The sequence below is a fragment of the Clinocottus analis genome, unplaced genomic scaffold (assembly GCF_023055335.1).
Source record: "Clinocottus analis isolate CAN_PGR_092001 unplaced genomic scaffold, fCliAna1.0.p SCAF_17, whole genome shotgun sequence".
Taxonomy (NCBI): Eukaryota; Metazoa; Chordata; class Actinopteri; order Perciformes; family Cottidae; genus Clinocottus; species Clinocottus analis.
In genome coordinates, this window is record NW_027175898.1 from 15,758,468 (window position 1) to 15,778,865 (window position 20,398).

Genomic DNA, 20,398 nt, shown 5'->3' on the forward strand with positions numbered 1-20,398 from the left:
TGAAAATGTCCCATAAAAAAGATGAATTTCAGAATAGATTTATTGGATACAAACAATTGAACAGGTGTTAAACAACAGGCACTTTGAACCGGGCTGATTTCAGACCAGAACGCGAGAATCGACGCCACGCTTTTGGTCGTCGGGTAAAACAGAGAAACAGAGCTCAGCCGACACGTTGACGGGCGGAGGAAGATCACTCATGGCGACACGAAGCCCCGAATAAACGCTTCATTTCGATCTATACAAACTCAAGAGGCGCTCGTCTGCAGAGGAGCGTACAAATGAAGCGCTCCTCTTCAAAAAAAAAAATACAACAAAAAAGCCAGAAGATGCATGATGGGAGATATTTCCCCCCACAGTGAAGGCCTAAACGGACTCATCCCGCTTCGACGTGCAGCCCTTTTGAACATCATCATACGGGGGAGTACTTTTCTCTTTTATTGCGTCTCGCTGCCGGCAGTAATTTCTCAGCGTGGACGAAACAAAATGATGCTTTCCATTATCGGATATTATCGTTTTTAACTACGAACCGGCGGCGAGAGGAGCGCCGCGGCTGCTACAACGCAGCCTGCACACACCCCGCCCGCCCTAAATTGTGTCATTTCTTTACATTTTTAAGTTATTCTCTCGATGTAGCTCGCATGAGAAATTAGAGAAGGGTTAACACGATGCACAGCCGTGTGTTTCGGGGAAGTGAACATTTTGTTTGCATACTTTTTTTTTTACAGACTGTGCAATTATCAAACTTGGGGAGGAAATTAATTTTCCTTCCCGCATATTGCCAGACTTACCAGGGATCACCCCGCCGAGGCTGTTAACTTCCCTCCCGGGTGCAATAAATCTCTATTAACCCGAGAGATGACGATGGAAGAAATTTAGATTAACCGACTCGGCTATGGGAGATTAATATGAGCGGCTGCGATGTGTTTCAGCGTCAACGGAGGGAAAACACTCAATATGGAGTACAGCAATCGATCCATTTATGACAAATCTACTGTTATCTTTTCACATATTAAGCTATGAAATATACGAGATGCGTTGGAGGGGTTAAAGATGAACGTTCCTCATGTTGCGTACTGACCCTCCTTCACATTTGAAGGACAAGTATATATGAATATATATATAAATTACATTCCTCACACCAGCTCAACGCCTCACAATTTTCTCGACTTTAGTCAGAACATTTAGAAAAATTAAATTAAATGGTCGTAATTCGGGGGGGAGGTGCTTTGAATTCGAGCGTTGAAAGGATTCGCTCCCAAAAAAAAAAAAAAAAAGCACAATATTTAATATTTTATGAAATAGCTTTTCCATCTGAAATGGCGTAAATGACATGAGAACAAAGTGTTTTTTTAAAAAAAAAAAGAAAACTTTATTCGCAAGTCATTTTTTGCTCGAAGAATAATTAAATAAGCACATCATCACACGATACAATAAACCTAATTACACGTTGAACCAAGGAGAATTTGAAGGAATTTGACGACAGAAGGCGACGCTTTAATTAACGCTCGCTGAGCCACGACCTCGTCGACGCGCTCGACTTTTAGAGAACGGCACAACGGGGAGAAAAGAAAAAGCATCTGACCGGTGCTACTTCCCTTCCTCTGAGTGCAGAGACATGACGGGTTGGGGTGCAGCGGCGGTCCGTCTCTTGACTCGCGGTGCGGCTCCTGGCGCCGCCGCCGCCGCCGCCCCTCAAAGTCCAGCGCGGCCACGAACGCACGGCGGCCAATTTATAAAATATAGAACGTTTGCGTATTTTATTTACATCTTAGTGCAGTGTAAAGGCGGCAAAGATATTCGTCCTGACTGAATCTCTTTGTTTCATGTCAAAGATGCATATATATGTGTATGTGTGTGTGTGTGTGTGTGTGTGTGTGTGTGTGTGTGAGGTGGGGGCAGCAGAGGCTTAAGGTTGGTGGGTGAAACTGGCAGAAATCGCGGCTCGCCGTCTACTTGAGCAGCTTGTTGGCTCTCTGGTTGGCTTCGTCAATGCGAGCCTTGTTCATTTCCGCCTGGAACAAAGGAGGAGAGAAAGAAACATGCATTATGAAAAGCAACGCGTGCATTGAAACGCCCTTTTGACCCACGTCCAATGCAAAAGAACAATAATGCAAAGTTCTCTGTGGGGTTTATGAACTCTGGAGCTGAAGCGCAGAGGTTGTTTTTGTGTAAGAAGACCGCTCGCCAGAAAAATGTATCACGCAAGATTAAATTAGCTTTGCAAATGCTTCATTAAATGGATTTAAACAGAGAATGTGACAACATGGCCCCTTTAACTGCTTGTAGGGTTCATGTACATTTTGTCTGTAAACCGCTATCAATATTTGAAACCAACCTTTTCCTCACGTCCTTTTTGCAACAAGGACTCGTTTATTATATTTAATTATTGAAGGTTTAGCGAGACGCTTGACGCTTCATCTATTCATTTACTAGAAAGACAACTCTTCCATTCTCATCTCTTTTCTCCCCTTTGCATTGATTTTAAAGTAAATGAAACAGGTTGCCCGTCTAATAAGGTTGTCCAATCTGTGCAACAGACGCAACTCTTACAGTGTTTCGCTGTCAATTATTTTGCCGATACTTCCCAGACTGATGCCGACGCTCCGCTCGCTACTCGGCCGCGACAAAACCTCTCAGCTGAAGGTAATGAATGAATGAATGAATGACTTTTTTTAACCTCCTTTCACAGCCAGATTAAAATACTTTTCTCAATCCTGCATCGTCTTCTTTACGCCGTCCATCAGTGCGTGAGCCGAGAAGGTAAACAAAACGATTGGGTTGTGGATGGCGTCGGACCGTCCGTTACCTTTTCGGTGATGCTGTCGATGTGTTTGTTCTGCTGGTCTATTTCGTTGCCCATTTCGAAAGCCATAGATTTCAGGTTGCCGATGATGCTGCCCACGGCGTCCAGGTTCTCCTCCATCTCGTCCTCACGGGCGTCGTTGGTGATCCTGTAGATGTGAGGAAAGTCTCCGTCAGGTGTCGCACCGTGTCAATTGAAAACTGTTAGGAATTTAAACCGTGAATGGTCTATTTTAAGTCCCAGCATGCCCCATTCTGACAATCTTTTGGCTTAAAATACGTAATTTTTCAATTTTTAAACAGTTTTTTTGACTGAAACTCCTTCCTGACAGGCCAAGACTTTGTTTTATTGTGATTTTTGTTGATTCTTTAGGTCCTAATCTTTCCATAAAGGTGTCTTATTGACGCTCCAGGAGGCATTTTTGGTGGGAATCTGGCTCATATCATACAGGATGTTCATAGTCACGATCAAAATCTTTTAAAAGTGATTTTCTTTTTTGCAGATATACATTTTTTCCCCCAAGACTTTGCTGAACAAATACATACAATAAACACACGTATTGGAATGAATTTTGGGTTCCTACGACAATTCAAACAAAAAAGAAGGTCTGACGGGTTGAGGTAAAAAACACTGCCGCCCGGGTCCCCTCACCTCTTGATGTACTGGCCCGAAGGCGCCGAGGCGTTCACCTGGCCCGCCTGGCCGTTGCGAACCCCCGACGGCTGCCTTGAGACAACTCTGGAGCCGGTGGAGTCAGTTTCGCCATCGCCTCCCCGAACGCCCCAGGTGCGCTTGTATTTTGAGTCTTGCTCTATCGACGACACCCTGCAGGGGGAGAAGCAGAGAGGTCAATACAAACCAGGAGTGTGATGAAAAACAACTACGAGGAACTTCAATACAACCACACGGCCTTCAGAATAAAAGCCTCCACGAAAGGTTAGAGACAGGTGTCCGTTAATCGGGAGCAAATTCAACGGGTTCCCTACCTTATCTCATCGTACTCAAGGAATCCTCTCCTCCGAAGAGAAAGCATTTTGGAGAGATTTTTTTCCAATGTTTAAAACCAGATATGATCTTACCACACACACACACACACACACGGTAAAGTATGTTTGCATTGAGCAGCAACACAACCAATTGAGAATGCTACGTATTCACAGCAATCTTTTTCATCATGAGATTCCCGTTTGTGTATTTTTTCCTCTCTCCTCGTCCGACTCGTCGTGTTCGTGTGACATCACACAGACAAGGTCAGAGGTCAAGGAAGAGTTCAATCCCGTAAAAATAAAGCTGGTGAGGAGGGAGAAGCTGCCGGTTCTGGAAATGTTGGCACAGTTACGCACCTCCAGTTTCAACGTAAAGCATCGACAACGACGCTGAGCATCAACACAAGAGGACTCCTGGACGCCGGAGCATCCGTTTGAGGTTTATGGGAACGTCTCTAAACACACACACACGCGCACGCACACACACGGATCATCGGCTGCTGTTGCTATGGAGAAACGCTGCAGGCAGACGCAGAAATCAAAGCGGCAGAGAATTCAAAAAAACACTTTGCCGTTGCAGTCGGGGAAACGAACCGCGGCAACATAGTTGCTGAATTAATGCAGAGATTGACCCAGAAAACCAAAAAAGTGAATTAATTCGAGCTGCAGTGTGTGTGTTTAGCTTTTTATCAGCACCTTAGTCTTTAACTTCCAACCAGCTGGCAGCAACGCTCTTCAGAGAGCTTCAAAACCAAAAAAAAAACAAAACAATCCTTTGATACAAAATATTGAATTATTAGATAATTTTCTTCTTTTTTTTAAGTCAAGTTGGCAAACTAAAATACTGATTCTTTAACCAGAAGAGTTTCACACGTAACCGAGTCGTAGAAGTGCTCAAGTCATCCAGAAACTAACGGGTTTGACTGAAAATAACCCTTTTGACTTCTACAGGATACCTGTTGCAAGTTATCAAAACACGCACAAGCACACAAAAAGCATGATAAACGCACAACTTGACGCACAACAGGGGGTTCGGGAGGCTTGTGCCTGAGCGCTGTACCTGTCACAGGGGCAGACGCAGAGGCCGCAGCACTTGGAGAGGTCGGTCAGGTTCTTCTCCGCTTGTCTCATGTCCTGGTTGATCTTGTCCATGCCCTGGTCCACCTGCCTCAGCTGCTCTGAAACACACACACAGACACACACAGACACACAATTCAGAGTCTCTTTTTCAAAGTTTTGGGCTTGGAGTCATGAATCTTGACAGGTGTGTCGATGAAATCAACTAGCACCTTCCACCCTCCATTAGCATTAGCATTAGCATTAGCATTAGCATTAGCATTAGCGTGATATATGTCATTACGCACTGACAGTTCCTTTCAAAGTGGATGAAAAACATCCAAACATGCGTGACGACGAATGCTAATGGCTAAGTGCAAACGTCACCCAGTCTTTGCGACGCAAAGCGGAAACATCTGCGTGTGAAACTCGTCGTCTTTGTACGTCTCCTCACCTCCTTGCTGGTCCAGTATCACCAGCGTCTTGGTGCCGGTCTCTTTGCTCTGGAAACACAAAAACAGAAGCTCAGATTCAGATTCATGCGTTAGAAATAAATGGAAATAATCAGAGACCTCAAAAGTTAATTAGAATATTAGCTTTGTTCAGAATGTGAAAAACAGACTTAGTATAATTAACACCCTCCCAAAAAAAAATGGAATAGCTGAAGCGAAACTTTCCACATGATGCTATGACTTTCCTCGAAATACTATAATCTTGTATTATTAGTTATTAATCTAATGATCTACAGTGGTCCTAATAATATGTTAGAAGGAGAAAATGTAGTAACAAACAAATACTAATTGTCAAAGTCTCACCTCGTTGGCCATCTGCAGCATCCTGCGTGTGCTTTCCAGTGACTGGAAAATAAACACACACACACACACACACACACACACACACAGCAGGTTTTAGTGCATGAAAAGAGATGTGCAAAGACAATAAAAACAACGATTTGTGCATTTTTGGTCATTTTCAGGTCACTGTTGGTTTGAGATTTCAGGTCGAGGAAACAGTTTGTGGACGTGGAGATGATCAGTGCTCTTTTGACGTGTTTTATTCCAGTGGCGTCGTATTCAAAAACGCATTCAGCATGATGTACGCAGTATTTAACAGAACACTAGATTTCTACTTTGCCTCCACAGTTGTCATCTCACACGCACCAGCAGAAAGATTAACGAACAACTCATCCGTCTGGAGCATCCAAAGTTGCATTCTTTACGTTTAAAGCAGCGCCGGGTGCGACAGAACAAGTAATCCAACTTTTTTCACGTCAGCCGTTTAGAAAAACACAGATTTAATACATGAATAAATAAATAAAGGTCCCAGTCCATTTAGTGCGTCACCTCTCGGTGCGCCGGCAGCACAATGCCAGAGCATCAGCCTCCCCGAGTGGAACAGGGCCGTAATTAATGTTATTAATTACACCTGCGTTTGCTCTGCAGCGACACACACGCGGTGGAAAAAGGGCCAATTATAGCGGGAGATGGAACATATGAAGATCATTTCCTTGAAATAGCAATGCCTCTTCCCCAATCACGGACATACAATGAAATTAATTTTTATCAGACCACGACAGTGAATTATCTAATTAAACATCCGGTAATTTGATTTCAGGGCGGTTTCCCAGATTAGAGAAACGAACACAGATTGCATTTTGAGTCACATGATATCCACATTGTTACTGATTTTCTGTGTATATGTTGTTCATAATATTTGCTGGGTTTCTTTTTGGATATTAGACGAACAAAACAAGCAATTTGAATACATCGACTTGTGCTTTGACGTTTGGTATTTGTCACTATTTTCTGACATTTCAAAGACCAACAAGCTCCTCAAATGGAGTTAAAACCTTTGGTCGAATCGTAAAATCGTTAAATATTCTATAAATTGATTATTGTTCAAGTTGTAAAATCAGAAATATTCTTAAATTCTTGTGAGCACTCTCTGCTCTTTGATACCAAATGTCACAACACACTGAACGCTACAATTTTATGACATAATCTTGAGTTTCATCACGCTTACAAAATTTTTTTTTCAACATTTTCAATTTTTTTTTCTCCAAAATTTTCAAAAATATAAAATAAATTTCGAAATTTTCAAAAATATATATATATTTTTTTTTCCTTTCGAAAATTAAATCTGTGTTTAGTGTGCTTAATTTGGCCATTCCTCCACCGTACACACAAAAAAAAAATACTAATTCAGTGTTCCAGGGTCCAAACACTAAAATCGTACGCGGGCATAAAAGTTAACAAATCGACAGCAAGACACAAAAATGCACACGGAGACAAAAAAAAAAAAAAAAAGTTGATGACGAACTGGAATGCAGTCGGTTCAGGTGAGTTGGGCCTTTGTGTCTCTATTAATAGCGAGAGGCTGTACAGAGAGCAGCAGCATCCAACGGAGCAAAGCAAGGAAGTGACTCAGGCCACGACTCCATTGTTACCATCGCTAATTAACTGTTAACAAGAGAGAGACACTCTCTCTCTCCCCCTCTCTCTCTCTCTCTGTCCGTGTTGTGTTTGCTCTGAATACATTAATCAAGCGAGTTGAGAAACAGACAAACATGGAGTTGGCTGCGAGGAACGTGGCGAGCTCAGCCATGTTCTTGTTGGCTTAGCCAGAACATCCACTTGGGCGGATAAACATTACGTGCTGCCTTCTGAAAAAAAACAAAAATAAAAAAAAAAAATCCTTGAACTCGGATAATTAAGCCCCCGAAATCGCCGGCGGCGGCCAAATTTTCCAGATTGGGGTGTTGGAGACAGATCTTTGAGATGCAGATATTTTTATCATTTGTTTTGGGATGGCTTGAATGAGAAGTATGTGCAGGTTCCAACACACAAATAAAAAAAAAAAAACACCCTACAGGTATTAATTGGCTGCGATATAGCAGGATGATTAGATAGTAGCACACGAACAATGCATTTTTATTAACTTTGACGGGCGTGGAAGCCATTTTTAACTGCCGGACATGGTCTAAATATTTAATGAGACGGCTTCCAATGTTGCCCTGGTGCATTGACAGCGGCGCTCTGGGTGTTTTTAGGTGCGAGTGGTTAAACCCCAAAAGGGGAAAGTGTGAGGAAGCTTTAGCAGAAGGACCCTGCAGTGCCCTGCTGCTGCTATCAGCTGCTTTAGTCAACAAAGAAGGAGAGAAAGCACACATATAGAGACAAAACTCAAAGAAAAAGAGTCAAAATGATGGGAATGTGAGCTATACGGCTCCAGTAAGTACATTTGAAATCAGACGGCTGATCATATCGCTCCCTGGAGTGCCGATGAAACAATCATCTCCTTGATAATCAAACGCTTGGATATCGCTGACAACATTCAGACCCGCGAAACCCACAGCGAGGGGGAAAGGAGCCATCAGGGTAAATTAGGCGTAAAGCCTCACACGCTCCCATTAATGCTTAGCTTAATAATCAACTGTGAACACAATGCATCTAATTAGCCACCCTCTGCTCCTGCAGTGCTACTGTATATTTAACACAACCTCAGGATTACGTGCACGTTGGCTTTTCGCATCCCACTAATGCGTTTCCAGCTGAAGCAAAATGTGCAAACTGCAATGTGGTCGTCTAAAACATACATTTCACCACATTGGTGAAGCAAATTGTGGTAAATCAGATAATTTAATTTAAATAATACTTCAATACTTTAATTTTTCGGGGTTGATTTTAAATTTGAACTGCAGTTTGTTTGTTTTTTCGCAGCATGAACACTCTGAATGTTTATCAGTCAGCAACAAAAAATATAATTCTAAAAGAATTATGATGAAATTATACAAACATTTGACCAAAATAAAGTTATCAAAAAAACATCAAAAATTTTGGATGAAATATCTCTTGAAGGAAGTTTAGTACTCACAAAGAGAATGAGTGTGTGTGTGTGTGTGTGTGTGTGTGTGTGTGTGTGTGTGTGTGTGTGTGTGTGTGAGTGAGTGAGTGAGTGAGTGAGAGAGTGAGAGAGTGACTGTGTGTGTGAGAGAGAGTGAGAGAGTGAGTGTGAGAGAGTTAGAAGTGAGTGTGTGACTGTGTGTGTGACTGTGTGTCTGAGTGAGTGAGTGAGTGAGTGAGTGAGTGAGTGAGTGTGTGAGTGAGTGTGTGAGTGTGTGAGTGTGTGAGAGAGAGAGAGTTTGTGAGAGAGAGAGTTTGTGAGACTGAGTGTTTGTGTGTGTATGTGTGAGAGTGTGAGTTTGAGTGATCGACCCGATCGAGTGAGTGAGTGAATGTGAGAGTGAGTGAGTGAGTCAGCACCTCGTCGGTCACTTGGTTGGCCTTCATGGTGATCTGCTCCACCGTCATGTCGTCCATCCTGCTGCTGTCCTGTTTGGCTCCTCCTGCGGCACCGAGCTCGATGTTCTGCGGCCTTGGAGGAGAAGCAGATTATAAAAAAAGGTCAGGTCAGAGGTCATCGATGTGTTTTACTCTCAGAGCATCCTGATCACCAGAGACCCTGCTTTACTTTCTACAAAGTTAATTCACTTTGTGAGGGAACAAAGGCATCAAATTAATCAACAGAAAATGATGCAAACACAACTATTGAGCCCATTACTGATAGTTTACTAGATCAGATGTTTTTTAAATATGAACACAAAGATCCAGAAGCTCGGCTATTTACAAAATTTGACCGAGACTTCGAGTGAACAGAGTCTTTTCCCGGCTCTTTCTAATCCTCAGTGCCTCAGCGCCTCGAGCTACAGCACATCATTATGCCACAGAACCACGCAGAGATTTTTTTTTTCTCCTTTCCACCCAGTGTGAAATCTTAAATACGGAGAACACATTTATTGTCCAAACATTTACTGCACGAGAACATCAATGTGTTCATGTCACACGCAAGGGGAAGAAGATGTAATAAAACAACCTTTCCTTTAATGCCCCTGGAGGAGTGTTGGGAGTGTGAACACACACAGAAGGCTCGCTGATAAAAGGAAACAAAGATAGTATTTTTTCAATGATGGAGCCAAACTGTCCCTGTGAGCCTCCAGCAGGTCCTTGTTGGTGTAAAGTTTAGCCGCAGTGTGGCGAGCAGAATGTTTGATCACAATAAGAGATGAAGGGGCTGCGGCAAAGAAGGATGGAAGTGGACGTCAGCGACTGGCAGAAGGACACAAAACCTACACAAAGCTGACAACGAGGAGTTCATACTTATTTAGAAAAAATAAAAAGACGTTAATGACGATGCATTTTAACATTTTAAATCACATATTGCTTGATTTAGTCAAACTAATATTAGTAATTAATTGATAAATAAATCAAAATGCATTTTCCTCTTTAAATGCCGTTGTAAAAAAAAGGTGGGCCTTTTAGACGTATTTGTCTAAATGTCAATATTGTTAGCGGGTATGCCAATTTATTCTGATTATATTATCTTCAAGTCTCAGGCCATAATAATAATTTATCATGTCAAACAAATGTGATTATTTATGCAACCACGGTAAATAATTGTCCACCAGTGGATACACTATACATATTTAATGGGCTGAAAACATGGTACATTTACAAATACAATGTTCTGCATTTTTAAGTAAGACTCTTGCTCATAGACGACGCTCTTAGTGTCACAAAAAACAAATCTTCAATTTGACAAAAAGGAACAGATACTTCAGTTAATCTACTGAGCTCATGTGACTTCCTGAACTCGTGCGACTTCCTGTAAATGAACTCCCACGGCCAATTAAATTAGGACAAATTAAGATGCATCTGTATTTGACAGCTGCATGCACGCTCTGCCTTCAGATTAAAAACTCTGATTTCACGAGCTTGCAAAAAAAATATGCACAGAATATGCAGAAGGGGCGTGATGCATGATGTCAGGAAGTGTCACAGAGAGGCTTTCATTGTGAACCAACAGCAGGAAGTCCTGATGGTGGTTGACCACTCGGTGGTTAAATTCAACATTTCCCGGTGGCTTCAGTTCATTTTCATGATGAGACAAAGCACAGCAAAGAGACGTGGATCAGAATTAAAACCCTACTGTGTGTTACAGGAAGGAAAGCGCTGGACTACATGAGAAATTTAGCAAAGAGTAACCGCTACAGGACTTTAAATGACGCTGGTTTCTCTGAGATTATTCTGACACACAGAAGCTGCAGAGCTTGAGCAATAAAGTGTGGTTCCCGCTGCGTTTTGTAATCCATTTGGAGATGCGTTTTGGAGCATGGGCGCCCTTGCAGAGCGGTTTCGCAGATACAAATCCAATCCAAGGCCATATCCGATTTTGTGTGCATCAAGTGACCTTCATGCCGCCCGGCGTCACAGTGTGCACCGACATGTCTGGTGTGATGGCAGCCTCAGACACGAGGTAACGTGAGATCAAGATCATTGAAAGCAAAGCCTGGAGCTTGTTTTCTGTGATGCGGAAACACTGCACTTTAAAAGAAAAAAGAGGACAGAGCCGGTTAGCCATAAACACAAAGCTCAAGGAAACGGCTTTATTCGCTTTTTCCTTTTCTCTTAAAGTTCAAGTGGCATTTTTCTTGTTTTTCCAAATAACCCTTGAACTTCCAATTTCCCTTTTCAAACCTGCAGCCACCAAACATCCTGAGATAAGGAAGGCAGGAAAATGGAGAGTCGACTTGGCGGACAGCTCAGAGGATTTAATGTTGTTGACTCTGCATTTCTTTTTTTTTCTGGAAAGAGGGCAGTCGGGGCATTTGGTTCACACAGGCTCGACTGCTTTTTCCAACCGATTATTGGACATGGCAAGATACTACTTTGAGATTTACAACGGGACTTATTCACATGTATCGCACTCTTTTTGAAATGCCAAGCCACAACACAAGCAGATGGACATGTCAACACTACAAGATCAGTAAAAACTGACCTCAAGTTCAGCCGGATATTGATCGTATCCTCGTGACGGGGCTGAAAAGGTTACACCCATGCAGGTACATTCTAGATGAGTTGAGCCCATCATCACATACAAGGCCTATACTTTTACTCGATGAACGGCACAAAACTGTGACACAACTCGGCACATGTTCAGTCACAGCCAGAAAAGGAAGTGAAAAAGTCTAAACAAAAAAAGAAAAAAGGACATTCGTGTTGCCGTTCCTTCACAGCACCAACCCCCCAAGTGTCTTTACAAAACGACTACAGGGAAACGTTTCTTGCTCGTCCACCCAAACCTGTTCCTCCAGTTGTGACTGCAACACACACACAGACACACACACACACACACACACACACACTATGACGTCTTTTCCTCAGCCCCATCATCTTATGTTCATATTCCCCTTCTTCACAATAAAAAAAAGGTTAAAAAAGGCGATATTTTCAGCAACTCGCCCTGCATTCAGTCCTCAATCATAACAACTTGTATTTATTTTGGTTAGGGAAATGTCTTTTGGGTTGGGCGACTTAAGCTGACCTGTGTGCAACAACAAACAGCCAGGGGTCGATGACATCATGCTGAACAGACTTTAACCTAAACCATCTTTTTACTGTATTTTACAGCATCATTACAGAGTATAAAAACAAGCTGTTTTTAAGCACAGCTGCCAATAATAATGTAAGAAGTAGCAGAGAATACGACTTATTGTTAATCATTTCCGTTGTTAAAATGAGTGCAAAGCTGTGTCCGCACACATGACTAGTTATTTCAAGAGCAGGGCAATAACGTTACGTACTGAGCAACTATTTAACAAGTGTCACTTGATTAGCAGGTGACGTTAAGCTGAATGCGAAAGTGAAGGAAATAGCTTTTTTTAAAGCCCCACACCCAAGTTGCCAACGTTGTGGCCGTATACCGCCCCAAAATAACCCTTTTAAACTGACTAAAAGAGTTGTAAATAGTCAGGAAACAGCGTTAAACAGCCCGTGAAAGCAGATAAAAGTCATCTTACATTGTCGGGAAAGTTGCAAAAACCTTGCCAGGGTCGTAAACAGGAGCGGATCCGTCGGGCAACTTGTTGACCGAGCTAACGTGCTACTAGCTAGCTAGTTCCGCTTTCTAGTCAACTACCACAAACACACACAAACAACTGTGTCGGGAGAGAAATGTTTATCTGGGAGTCAATACTTACTGTTAACCCTCCTTCTTTTTTATAAAAAACGAGCTCGTTACTCCTCCTTCTTCTCGGAATGTGAACTTGGAAACTTGGTATTAACTTCTGGATTCCTTCAGTAGTTTCACCGTCTGGCTGACTGAAGTGTGTCGGTTGGTGCGTTTAAGTGCTGTCGTAAATATCGCCATTCACGTTCTACAAGCCGTTTAAAATGTTTGTGTGTGTACGATTTTTATCCACAAATGAACGTTAATATTGACGTCAGATACATTTAAAGGCGTAGAAAGAAAAAATATGTCACTTTTGTTTGAGTAGTTGTGCTTTAAACTGTAATTCTCAGAGGAGTGTGGGCTTTCAGGGTGCGTTTGAACGCAGCACATGTTGGTGCGCATGTCCTGTCATATGACTCCAGAGAAAAAAGAGGCGCTGCTCATTTCCCCCACATGAGTGCAGCATTTACCCTTCACCCAGACCTCCCCCCCACCCTCCCACCTCCTCCACACACACACACACACACACACACTCACACACACACACACACACACACACACACACACACACACATACACCCCCACCTCTGTATTTATACATGAACACAGAGTGCTGAATATTATTCATCGTGTTTCTGAGAGATGCTCTGAAATCGGAGCCTCTAGCATTGAATCTGCTGTGTAATTCCCAAGTTTTTAATGGTTTAAACCACAAAAGCCTGTTCAAGGTGACTGCAAAGACACCGGGCAGGCTGCCAGCCAACATATCAACTGACGATGTCTAAAAGGCAAGTGTTTAAACCCTCCCCCCTCTCCTTCCCCTTCCCCTTCTAACTGCAGCTAAATATTTTTCCCTTCTTGGGTCACCTCTTGCCAAATGCATGCTAAAATCTACACGCTGAACATTTTTGCAACAACTTCAAATCTGCACAAGGAGCTGCCCTCGCTGAACTGAATGGTGCCCAGCTCTCTCTGCCCATGTATCTTTTATAGAGTCTACATAGCATTCATTATTCAGCAATAACACACGGTCCATCTGGACTCCTGTGACTGTGCGACTGTGCGGTCCATAGTTAACTTTCCTGCTGTGCAATTTCACCACATTTCACGGCACATCCGGCAGCGCGCTTGAAGGGCTGAGAATTAGTATTTCCTCTGTAATTACAACTAAGGTGTAATGTGAGTGTGTTTGACAGAGGATATGTGTGTGTGTGTGTGTGTGTGTGTGTGTGTGTGTGTGTGTGTGTGTGTGTGTGGGAGAGAGGGAGAAGCTGAAAAGGAAGGAGGGAAGAGAAAGAATGGAAAGTATAGTGAGAGAAGGAGAGATAGATTAAGTGAATGTGTAATAGTGACTACAGATGGCACGTTCAGGATCAAGCTCTTTCATCATGCCGTTCCTCATTAATAGAGATGGGAGCGCTGCCCTAATTCCATAATTCCTAAATCATGCCAGTTAGTTGAATACGAGGAGATAATAGTACAGGGGAAGGAGAGAAAGAGGAGATCAGCTTATACGGCGAGTCTGTGAGAGCGAGAAATCAACAGAAGAAGAGACGGAGGGAGAGGGAAAGAAAGGAGAAGGGTCGCCATCTGTATTTCCTGGCTTTTCTTTTTGGTTGTTGCCAAAACCAACATCATATAGGCCAAATGTGTTCTTGCCAATTATTCTCCCACATGTACGGTGGCCAATGAAAATAGCTGAAATAATCAAGTGATTAATAAGACCTTGAAGGGAATACATGGGGATATGTAAGTGTGTGTGTGTGTTTGTGTGTGTGTGTGTGTGTGAGTGACAAAACCCAGGACACTATAGTTTCCCATGATTTGAAGGAGCACATCTGTTCAATTCTGGCTCTGTTCCACTCGTATCACACGTTCAGCTCTCCTCTCGAAACGAGGGAAGGTTTTCGCGAGGCCTTGCTTCATCGGGCTTAATTTGACGTCAGGCTAATTCCGCTGGTACCTGGTACACTTGTCAGGACAGAGAATTGGCTGACCAAGCGTGCTTTTCAATGTTCAGAGATAATGTAATTCCCCCCCGCCCCTGTCTCCTTTTCACTGGAATCTACTCTTTCTCCGTTTGAATTGAGCTCTCATATAAAGCAATTTGATGGAAACTAGAGACATCGATAGCCATTAGCCCGCTTTGCGCAGGAGGGCCAAACATGGCAAAGCCGATGCTCATTTATTATTCATGCGCCTCAGTTTTTCCCTATAAACAACTTTTCTGATGTTCTTTTTGCACCGCGCTGCCAAAAGAGGCCGTCGGTGGTTTCAAATAACGCCTTTTTTTTAAAAACAAGGCTGATAAATGTTTCAAGCTAACGCCGGCCCACTACGAGGCCCCCGATGGGGCGGAAGCGTCTATTGTCCATCTGCCCGATTCATGTCCGATCTAGAGGAAACCCCGCTGCGCTCGAGGATTAGAGGAAACATTTCAGATATTTATCCTTTAGGCATCGCCAGCATGAAACGGTCCCACATCTTGTTCAAGCACACCTGACTTTTGATGGACATGCGAGCGGCGGCACAATGTCAAAATGCTCTTCAAGTAAAAGTACTGAAGTCAAACTCCTGTGAAATATTCACACATGGTGAAACGTAGCAGGATGAAGAGTGGAAGCGCGCCGGCCTTTGAGCGGTCCATCATTATACATCACATGAATAGCTGGTAGCTAGCATTGAAGCGGAGCTAGCTAAAACCACGTCATGTCGTGGTTCCCAAACTAAGAGTCGTAGGTAGATTTTAAAGGTCGTTAGATATTTTTTGACGGAACAAATACCACAAAAAAAGTTCTCTTGCAAAGATTTGCATGTTTTTTGTGTGTTTTTTCTCTAATTTTTGCTCTTTTTGTGTGTCACTATCCCTCTTATGGCCTCAAATAAAACCTTGTGAGAAGTTTCGCCAAATTTCCAGGAAATCTGCAAACAAACAAAACAAAATAAAGCACATATTCACAAACTACTTTGACACTTGTGAGGAGTTGGACACATCAAGATAAACAGCTGCAGGCTCCACTCCTCCAGTTGGCCGCCATTGAACTGTTGCATAAGATAAATGTAAATTATCTATACATCAACTGTTAAACCTTCAGGCAGGCATAAACTCGTTTTTAAAGTAACTATAGCTATGAAATGGTGGAGTTAAAAAGCCCGATATGTAGAGGTGCAGATGTAAAAAGTAGCAGACGATGAAAACAATCAATAAAGCACCCGGACATAGGAACTGTACACGAGCACGGCGCTCGAGTAAATGCACTTGATTGCGTTCCATCACTGGAAGGCCACACCGCTGTTCATCTGATGGAGACAAGAGAGCAAACGCTATCGGGCTCCTCAGTCTCCGTGTTGTCAGCGGTTCAGATTAGCTGTCACGTCGCCGAGGGAGAAACAGCTGAAGATTGGAGCGGGTGATTTCATCTGAATAATTTCATGCTTTGACTGGCAGAGCTCACCGCTCACCGTCCCAAGACTTTGACGTCAGAGGAAGATAGACTGGGCCAAATAAAGACCCAGGTGCAGTTTAATACATGAATACAATTATCTGCCCTTTAGGGGGGGGAAACAAACATCAAATGAAAATTAATTCACATTTCCACTGAAGAAATTCCACTCATTCTCTCTTGTTTTTTTTTTTCGAGTAGACAAAAAGACAATCTTTATTGGTGTGTTTCTCTCCTTGCTCTGACGTCTGTGTTTCACTTTTTGACTGACTGACTTTAATGACTGAGGTCAGCGCCCACAAAGAAAACAAAACACCACAAACAGAAAAGGAGACAAACTCATACAATGACGCTCAGACCTGGAGGCATCCTACCACTACCAACCATGAGATCACAAACCAGAGAAGAAGAACGATAGAAGGACAGCATCAGTGGAATAGAAGAAGAGAAAACACATTTTTTTAATCTTCCACAGGCTCTACCCCCATCACTGCATCCCACACAGGAGTAATTAACAGTGATTTTAAATGCTACAAAAATAAGATGAAACAGGGAAAGGAAGTGCTTTCCCCTTGTTTGTGTTTTCTTGTGTGTGTGTGTGTGTGTGTGTGTGTGTGTGTGTGTTTGTACATGTGTGTATGTGCATGCCATGTCTTTAAAATGTCTAGATCTGCATGTGCTTTTCTACATATGTCTGTATGTGTGTGTGTGTGTTTATCTGTACACTGGTCGTAATGTGTGTATGCATGTGTGTATGTGTGTGTGTGTGTGTGTTCACAGTGCTTACTCATTAGGTTCACTCCCCAACATTAAAGAAGTCTCCGTCCCACAACACACACACACACACACACTCTCTCGCCATCCTCCTTTTGCGCTGTTCCCTTTATAGTCACACAAAATCTCAGAGGAACCGTCCCGTTATCAAAGACTGTGTGCGTGTGTGTGTGTGTGTGTATATGTCTGTGTGTGCATGCGCATGTGTGTTCTCGTGATGCTACCACACACACACACACATACACACACTTCGGCTCATTTGCCACAGTCTGTGTACGCTTTCCTTATTGGTTTAACTCTCAGGCCCGGGACCGGTTTCAGTCAGTATTTGATGTCCATAGTGATGAGGGTCCCGGGCGCCGAGGGGCTGATTTCCAGTCAGTTTCGCCCCGTGGGTCCATTTATCTCGCGGCCCACGAGCTAATCCATCAACGCCCGAAAAGCCAAGACAGGAGAGAAACAGTGTGAGGAGAGAGGCTGCGGTTTTTGTTTTTTTTTGTTCTTTTCCTTTTTCTTTTGATGTCTGGAAGAAAAAAACAAAAAAAGTCGGAGGGAGAGAGAGAGAGAGCGGTAGCAGGGTGTTTCTGATTATCCCTCCATGAAAAAATATATCATCATTACAAACGAGATTGATCTGAAGGTTTCACAGTGGTCATGCAACTTTGAGTGTCGCCTCCTTTTTTAAATTATTTTTTTTCCATCAACCGTCCTCCATTAGCGTCGTTACGTCCTCGCTCTCCTTCCCTTGTGCACCCCGCCGCCCGACATCCCTCCCAAAAAAAAAACAAACCTCCCCCGACAGTCCTACAGAGAAGGTACTTGTAAGAGTGACCACAGTCGTAATAACACAGAAAGACAAAAAGAGGTGGGTGACTCAGTGGTACATTCAAACATGAGAAAGTCATGGTTCCAGAAAGTCACACCCCGAGAGACCTTCGACGGTGCTGAAGACGCCCCCGTGCTGGCCGGGCTTGTGATAAATGCTTTGTTTAGAAATACACGAATAAGACAGAACACATCCCCACCTGAAAATATACACACCTCGCCCAACCCTCCCCATCCCCACCCCGAACACACACACACCCTCCCACTGAAACAGCCTATGATTATACTTGTCATTAGAATGTGATATCGTAGCTTCTCATAAAAATAACATTGAAAAAAAAATGGTTTATATCACATCGCTGTGAATCTACACTGTGTCTGAAAATATCAACACATATAACATTACATTTCCCCCGATACGATCGTTTATATTTAGGATCTGTGCCCACATTGTTTGTCCTTTTCCTTCTCTGCACCGGCGGGTCACTCCTCTCCTCTCCTCCTCCTCTTCCTCCTCCTTTCCTCCACGTTTGCTCTTATTCTCGTTGCAGTTGGAGCCGGTCCAGCTCGTACACAACAGACTTCCAATCACAACGCGAGCTCGGCCACTTCCAATTCTTGGTTTTTTGACGATGGGGTGGCAAATGTGAGGAAGAAAAAAAATCCAATTTTTGTGCATCCAGGCCTATCGCTTAATGCATCCTGCCGTGGATTGGATGATAGGGAATTGCGCTGGAACGACAAGTTTTAATCATAGCCACCGCCGCATCTACCCCCTCCCCCCAGTGGCCGAGAGTCAATAGACAAATCAAAAGGACCCCCTGATATGAGTGCAGAGACATTTCCCTTGTGTTTTTCAAGCTGCATCAGAGATGAATGCGCGGCGGCTTCCCAGACAGCTGAAAAAGACCCGGCCCTCTCAGCCGGTCCGGGGGAGCGGTGTGTCCGTTTGCTGGGCCATGGAGGGGGCTGGCAGTGGGGGTGGAGAGGGGTGGGTGGTGGTATAGAGGTGGAGGTGGGAGAGAGAGCGAGGCGGGTGGGGTTAGGGTTGGGGGTAGGGGGGGGGAGGGGCGGAGACGGAGGGCTTCCCTGAGGGGTGGTAGATTTAGAGGGACAGCCAGCCCAGCCCAGCGACCCTGGGTGGGTCGCTCCAGGAGGAGGGAGGGAGACGGGGGGGAGGAGGGGGTTCACAGCCGGGAGAAGAGGCCCAGGAGCAGTGAGGCCAGAACGGCAAACAGGACCACGGACCCCACCGGCCTCCAGCACGGACCTCCATCGGTCAGGAAGGGCTCCGGTGAATCGTATCCCGACCCATCTGAAACGGAAAAAGAAGAGAAAAAAAACGACAAAACATCTGAACTGAGCGAGACACACAAGACAGACACACACACACACACACACACACAAAGACAAGACAATCTAAAACAAACTGAACGGAGGAGGGAGAGGATTTACGGAATAAAAGAAGTGGAATGATCACCGGGGGAGAAAGATGTGGAAAGTGAGCGACAAAACCACAAAAAACTCTCACAATCGAGCGCCAAGTAAGAAGGCAGCGAGAAGACCAGGGATGAGGAGAGGGAAGAGGGGAGGATGAGAAGACGACAGCAACTGAGCTCTGCAGGGGGTTTAACCAACCTAATTACAGTTTAATCACAGAGACTCAGAATCTGGAGCAGCTGACACACACACACACACACACACACACAATGACACACTCACACACATGTGCAACCGCTCACAGCTCACTCTAGTGACAGTATTTCACAGATGAGATGGAAGTTGCAGTGTCAGACAGATTACTTTAAGACCAGAAAGAAAAAGAAGAAGAAGAAGAAGAAAGAAAAAAAGAAGAATCTCGACGCGGAGCCGCGGCGATGACAGAATAAAAGAACCTATGTTGTTTCAGTAATTATGGAGGAGGAGAGCGTTTCTTTTCCCCCCCTTAGCGAGAGAGGCAATGATCTGAGTCTGGGAAGCCGCGAAGGCCGACTCATCCTTTTTCACGAGGATCTTCAAAGCCGTTGTCGAGTTGTGTTACTACCCGGGTTTCATTCTTTCGTCGGGCTGAGCCCCGGAAAAAACTGACGAGGTGGAATCCGCCTTTTGAAGAGACGTACAGGTAGATTTACAAGACGACGCAAGCCTAGTGTAATGGCTGCCGTAACCCGCTCCATGTATGTCGACTTTCTTTCCACACAATCGCGTGAGGCCTACATCTATAAGGGGCATATTTTTTTAAAAGCGTATATCTTATCAGGTTGCATGCTGTTTGATAAAAAAAAAAAAAAAGACTCGGTATTATGTGGCGAGCGAGTCACGCTTCATCGTTTACCACGCGGCCGAGGCATAAGGGGGAATTTTATTAAGAAATACGAAGTGTCTATTATTAGATTAGACGCCTAGCGTATGCGGTGGGTTTATTATTAGACGGCTCTCTTGTTTCTTATGAACGAATCCAGCCGGCAGAGTGATGCGGAGGCTCGCTAACATTTTTAGAG

General features: G+C 43.8%; 2 protein-coding genes across 3 annotated transcripts in view; both read right to left on the reverse strand.

The window, feature by feature from the left end:
- Nucleotides 1–22: 22 nt before the first annotated feature.
- On the reverse strand, nucleotides 23–12,833 carry LOC137787687 (synaptosomal-associated protein 23-like). The gene is made up of 8 exons (XM_068580371.1): nucleotides 12,704–12,833; nucleotides 9,111–9,222; nucleotides 5,664–5,705; nucleotides 5,303–5,351; nucleotides 4,853–4,970; nucleotides 3,458–3,631; nucleotides 2,810–2,954; nucleotides 23–2,015 (listed from the first exon to the last, which is right to left on the reverse strand). Coding segments are annotated over exons 1-8 (705 nt in total). The 5' UTR covers nucleotides 12,706–12,833; the 3' UTR covers nucleotides 23–1,952.
- A 5,311-nt stretch (nucleotides 12,834–18,144) lies between these two features.
- Nucleotides 18,145–20,398, reverse strand: part of efna2a (ephrin-A2a) — a 77,553-nt gene continuing 75,299 nt past the window's right edge. The window contains exon 4 of one of the 2 annotated variants that reach the window (XM_068581010.1): nucleotides 18,145–19,212. In XM_068581010.1, the coding sequence (XP_068437111.1) occupies nucleotides 19,085–19,212 (128 nt within the window). In that variant the 3' untranslated portion in view covers nucleotides 18,145–19,084. The remainder of the gene's footprint in view (nucleotides 19,213–20,398) is intronic. The other variant, XM_068581011.1, reaches the window with a different exon arrangement.